This window comes from Geospiza fortis, unplaced genomic scaffold, assembly GCF_000277835.1.
Source record: "Geospiza fortis unplaced genomic scaffold, GeoFor_1.0 scaffold85, whole genome shotgun sequence".
NCBI classification, from domain to species: Eukaryota; Metazoa; Chordata; class Aves; order Passeriformes; family Thraupidae; genus Geospiza; species Geospiza fortis.
The window spans coordinates 81,437-87,818 of NW_005054358.1; the positions used below are offsets into that span (position 1 = coordinate 81,437).

Below are 6,382 nucleotides of genomic sequence, written 5' to 3' on the forward strand. Positions count from 1 at the left end.
ACAAGGATAAATGGCATATAAGCAGCGAGTGACCCAGACCATACCACAGGTGCAGACCCTGTGCTTAAGGCCTGCACCAATGAGGTTGCTGAACAAAGGCCAAATTTGTTCTATCATCCTTTACTGACACAAAGAGTGCAGCCAAGGTGGGAACATTGTACAGAACAGGAACTCAGGGCTGGGCTCCAGTGGACACAGAGGCTTCCTGCTTCGGACAGCAATCTCCAGCAGTATTTCAGAGAACAAAAGAACCCGAGTCTTCCTTCCCAAATCCAAAGTCAGAAAAATCTTAACCCTTTCTCTTGAAGCAACAAGCTTCATGGAGCTACCCCATCATGTCAGTTTTACTGATCCTGTTAAATATACTGAGTGTGACACTGGCACTCGGGAGCTGAATTCCCTTGCAGGGCTATTTCTAAGAGGAAAGTCCTGAGGCGCAGGAAAAATTCACAAAACTGTAAATGTGTTATTACAAAAACCTTTCTTGTCTTCACCCATCATCATTGCCAACATCACGCTGGCATGATACAGGAAACAAGGTGTAGTTGTAGGAGTAAACAGAGCTGTACCTCAGCTTGGTATGGAATGCTGAAAATCCTGTTAAATGGAAGTCCTGCAAAACTGCCAGCTTCTACAGACCTTTAATGAGAATTCATCTTTCAAAAGTTCAGGGATTAGATGGTAACTGTGCCCCATCCACCTGCTGATTTTTTTTTTTTTTTGAGCATACAGGTCAGTATTTCCTGAATTGTGGCTCAAAGCCCCAAGAGTGAGACTCCCAAGTCCACAGCCCTGCAGTTCTCTGTGGCTCTGCCCATGCCCGGCTCTGTTTCTCAGTGAAAGCCCAAGGCTTTCCATTGTGAAGGACAGAATCCTTGGCTCAGTAGGTAGCCTTCTCACAACACTCCACTTAAGCCAAAAGTGTCCCAGTATGTAGAAACACCAAAATGGATTACAGACACAGCAGTTCAAGCTTTGGAACAAGGAACCACAAATTGAGTTTGAGTTGTGCTGGAGGAGCACACTATGGAACAGAAATAGGCTGTGGAGCTCAGAGACTGATCTGACCCAACAGTTTGCTAAGGAAATAAAAATAGACAAGCAATTAAAATGACCTCTGCAGAAGAACAGGAAGAATAGATGAGCTTTGTTGAGATTATTTTGTTTGTGCCATTTCACACGTGACATAGGGGTCTGAAACAAGCATTTGTTCTCAAAGGGAGTGAGAGCTAACAACCTGAATCTCAGGTTTAAAGGCTGAGGACAGCAAAGCCACATTTTGAGGAGAATGCATGTCACAAGAGGAACTAGATAGAAATCAGCTGGACCAGCAGGCTCAGCTAAAAGACGAGACTTGTTTGGGGAAGCGACAGTTTATTCTTCTCTCCTTCAACTCATCAGGAAATTAATTACTACTCTCAAGCCAATCATAAAGCAAAAAAAGTATCACACAGACTCCCATAGTCCCATTTGTAGAATCGACTGCATTAAGACTTGTGTACAACTTCAAAACCAGAAGATTTTTGGTAAGCATTTATATGTATTCCATTTTCTAAGAAATCTCTCTTGCTTCAGTCAGGCAGCTCTCCGGTGAAACACCAAACCGTGGAAGTTTTACAATCCACAGCACAGTCATAATTAAAGGATCAAAATTCACTTTGTTCAAAGGCACAAGGCCAAAGCAACACAGGTCAGCAGCACCTGGGTAGTGTCGCTGATTTTTTTTTTTCATTTAGTCTCCAATTTTAAGCCTTTAGCTTTTAGCCCAAACTCAGCTCTTCAGCAGCACAAACTGGCTTCATGAACAAAAAAACTGAAGGTGCTTCCTTCCACATTTCCACTGCACTATCATTTATTGTTGTGCCAAAGAAAACAGAAGCCTTGGCAGCACATCGGTTGTGTAGCCAAAGGCCATAGTGACTGGATTCCACTGCACTTGTAAGTGAGAAGCTTGTTCTCAGAGTTACTGCTGGCATGTGAATGGGAGGAACATTAACATTCTGCACTGACTAGTTATGTCCTGTCAATCCCAGGACAGGGTCCCTCTGATGACAGAAGAATGTGCATTTAAATAATTCCTAAAATTTCTCCATTTCCATTAGTACATGGAATGATAAATATTATATAAACACTTAAATAGTGGTCCCAAGAGTAACTTGTAACTCCAGCAAACAGAATGGATCAGCATAAAACAAAGATGCATCTTACTTTACAAATCAAAGATTACAGATACTATAAAATACCTCCCTCAGCCACTGGAAAATGAACCATTAGAGTCAAATTCAGTCAGCTCCATTAACAGCCAGTGACCTCTGGATTTAGTGGGGATTGCAGCTCCTGGCCCTGCCCATGACACCCCTGCCATGGGGGAAAGAGACTTTTAGTGAGACCAACTGGAAATATGAACACTCACATTTCTGAGATCTTATCCATGAATACAGGACTGTCCAAGTCCAAATCCAAAAGGAAAAGCACTCTAGAAAGCTCATTTCCAAATTCATGGCTTAAAATCTGTACATGTGCACATATAAAAATGAAAGATCCCAGGGGTCCTGTAAGATTCTTTAAAAACCTGGGTTTACTTTGTCTTCAAGTAACTGAAATTAATTTCTCCAATTCTACTGGTGCCTAGAACTGCTGTAGACTGTCTGCTTTTAACACTACTGCTGAAAATACCCACTGTACTCCTAAGGAAAAAAATAACTGACAATTTCTCGATGGTCCAAGATATTATGAATAACAAGAACTTTTCTGTATAGCTGTAGGCTTGTTTTGAGTCAACAAAAACCATTATGTGATATCTGAACAGGAAGGGACACAAGGAAGCTGATACTTAATATGCTCACAAGCTTTCGCAGTGCCCAACCTCTGAAAAGCTGAAAGCAGCTTTCAGTCAGAATACCTGAGTCTAACTGATGCAAGTAAGATATAAAATGCATGTGTAGCTTCACTTGCATTTCACATTATCTCCTGCTTTCCTGCAGGGAAGTTAAAAAACTCAATACTTCTACAAAATTATATACCACTTTGAGCTAAACCAGCAGCAAATTCTCTTTCACCATTCATTTCAGCCACAACTTGAATACTGTTCCAAGTGCTCTACAAAACTAAAACACTATACAACAGATGCTCTGCTGCCTCTTTCTTCTCCTAACATGATGCAGCATATCTCGGGAGTTTGGAATGAGATCAGAGTACCAGCAGCAATACTGACAGCTTCTCCCTGGGACAGTACTACAGCTCTTTGTTTATTCCACTTTGCACCTGAACCACTGTCACAGTCTGACAAAGGAATGGCTCTGTAATCCAGTGTTTCAGTGAATCCAGAATAAACCAGAAAACTGGAGGCTTATTCCTGCTCTCCAGGAACAACACTGTGCCCTAAGCCAATTCGCTGCATTCTCAGCATTTAATGAGCATTTAGGAACACTGACATAAGTGAGTCATGAGTTAAGTGGGCCTTCAGAGCCCCAAGAATGTCATGGTCCACACTACAATTACCTTCTGAACCTCAGCACCAGGGAAATCAGCTTCATATGGCACAGCTTTGCCCATCCCAGAACTAGAGATTAGACTTAAGACTGATGTGATTTCTTCAAACCAGAGATGCTTTTCCCAAGCTTCTGTCTGTTGTTTGAAGTCAAAAAAGGTGCATTATAGCATCTCTCCTCAAACCCTGAAAAGTAAAGTGACTTGAAGATAATGCCACCACTGGAAGATCCACTGATGTAGAGTCTATGCTGGTACCCAGATAGGGAGTGGATGAGCCTCTGTGTTAAAGACGTATTTGTCAAGGTTGATTAAGTCTATGTCATCTGAGAATAGCAGAAACATGTATTTGAGTGTTTCCCCAAGGAAGAAGCTCTCCATTTTATCCCGTGGCTCTGGATTACTGGGATTCTGAACATTGTTAATAGAAGTATAACCACCCGTAGGAACCTGTGCAAAAAAAAAAAAAAATTATCTTTGCATAACCTAAAATAATTTTTTACTTCCTAACATCCAGATGCACTTGGAGAAGATAAGTGCTATGAACAGATCATGTTTTCATGCTTTTCATTTCATACTTGATTTTCATTTATGTATAAAGTTTCAGTAATGAAAAAAAAATCTCATTGCATTTTAAAAGAAACCACAACAATAAATGAAGCAAAATATCCATTTGTGCTCAGGGTAGAGGGGTATCACAAAGAACATCCCTTTGAAGTTTCTGGACAAATATACAGAAAGGAACCAGCGATTTCTACATTAGAACTGACCCAAGAACAGACCATTCATATTTGGTGCCACACTTTCAAAGCATATCAGTGACATCTCCACGAGCACTGTAGTCAGAATGAACACAAATACTGTTAATGCCATTAATGCCATTTTGTGCTATTTCTTTTTTCTTTGGCAACTTTAATTGAAGAGTTCTTTCAATCCAGCCATGCCCTTCTCAGCTTCCAAAGTCTAGAAACTACAGATTCTAACACTTTGGTAGTCTTGCCTACAGCTTCTGCATTTCACTTTTTCATCAATACAACTTCTTTCATTATATAGACTATGGAGAGTATCTCCATCTGTAAGAAAACAATTTTTCTGTATATACCTACAAATTCCCCCACAGTTATCTGATGAATCCTTGAAACATAGTATGTTTTCAAAGTTGTTGTTAGAAAGCAAGTGAGCAAATACAGTCCTGACAGAACAAGGTAATTATAAACTGGCCTTACCCTGGTGTATCTATTGAAATTCTGCAAGATTTCCCAGCCCCAGTCTTGGTATTTCTTATCACCAGTGAATCTGTACATATAAAAAAGGCTTTCCACAGTTTCTGGTCGCAATAAATTGTGCCTGTCTGCAGGCTGCGAGAGGAAAAAAAGGCAAGAGTATTAGACAGGGAATTTCCTCAATGATGCATGCAGGGAGAAAAATAATTATTCACATCTCCATCTGCTCCCAAGAGTTTGCTATGCATAAATCAGCTTCTAAATATACTGCTAGGGTAACTAAAACCAAAGCCTAGGGTACAGCTAGAAGGCAAGGCAGAGAAAGAATTAGCTGCTCCACAACAAACGCCATCACTAGTATCTGGCCAGGAGTTCAACAGCAGAACAGAGCTACAGAGAAACCTGGAGTTCAGGCCAGCTATCTGCTCACCTTGATTTCTACATCCTTGTGGCCCTTCTGTGCATGGAGGTTGAAGTGTACAATCTCTGGGCTCAGGCCTGTCTCTACTTGAGCATACATCTGGTAGCAGGTTTCTATAAGAGTTTCAGCCAATTTCATATGATCAGCAGCCAGTCCATTGTGAGCTCCCAGTGCTAAAGTACCAGGCAAGAAGCAAACCAAGTGATCCTGCAAGACAAGATAACTCTTACTGAGAAGTTACACATCAAACAGCAGGGGAAGTAAGGGGGCACTGTCTTTTTAATTTTTTTCTTTCTAATTTTTTATTCTTCAAAACACATTTCTGGTGCCAACAACTTGAGGATAACTTTTTAACAATCTCGTGTAATGTAACATGAGGCAGGCAGCATTATTACAGAAATCGTTAATTTCAAAAATGTACAAGAAAGTGTTTTTATGACAAGTTTCTGGAAAAAAGGTCTCAGGTCATGTTGAGGGGAAGGAGAGTGTCTTTTGGTTTACCAGAAGCATACATTTCATATCAGCTCATGCAGGGCATCAACAGAACCACCTAAAGGCTTGGTGTCCTTATTCTAACCTAATGGTAGCTTAGGAGCTAACCTACCATTGATGTAAGAAAATAAGCACCGCAGATTAATGTCACATATGGAATCTCAAATGATTTTCAACATTCAGAATCAAAGCTCAGGTCTCATCACTCAAAAACATAGTAAAACCACTCTGATGTCCCTGTATGGACCTTCAAAAGCTTTGTCCAGCCCTTAAAGAAAGAGGAGGGTTGTAAAGGTCAGCATAGACACAGGAGCCAAACATCCCCCACTGTTCCAGCTGGACAGGGTAAGAGACCTGTCCAGCCTTTCACCCAGTAATAATGGATTAAAATGAAAATTCTGACTCCCTGAAACAGAAGGAAGTGTTCTGACATGTACAGACACCAAAGCCAAATCTATCTCTCTCAATTCAACTCTGTCCTGTCTTGGAATGGGGCAGCCCTCTCCACCCAAAACCCAGACTCTGGTCTTCCTCACAGCAGGTTTTTTGGAGAGCTTTTGGGAAATTCAGATCCAAGAAGCACATGCTGAAAACCAGAACTGAAGATCTTAAAAATACTACATCAGGAAAGGCTATACATACATTAATAATACATCACTCATCTTTCAGACAAGCTGTGCACATATACAATACCTGCACTGCATGGGATTTTTAACTGAAAGATCTTAAAATACACAAATTGACAACAGAGGGTTAA

At 40.8% G+C, this 6,382-nt stretch overlaps 1 protein-coding gene across 1 annotated transcript in view; it reads right to left on the minus strand.

Annotated features, from left to right (window-relative positions):
- Positions 1–1,357: 1,357 nt before the first annotated feature.
- Positions 1,358–6,382, minus strand: part of MAN1B1 (mannosidase alpha class 1B member 1) — a 19,631-nt gene continuing 14,606 nt past the window's right edge. Inside the window, exons 11-13 of the mRNA XM_014308142.1 lie at positions 5,143–5,340; positions 4,716–4,847; positions 1,358–3,939 (exon numbers count right to left, since the gene is read on the minus strand). Of these exons, the coding sequence (XP_014163617.1) occupies positions 3,736–3,939; positions 4,716–4,847; positions 5,143–5,340 (534 nt within the window). The 3' untranslated portion in view covers positions 1,358–3,735. The remainder of the gene's footprint in view (positions 3,940–4,715; positions 4,848–5,142; positions 5,341–6,382) is intronic.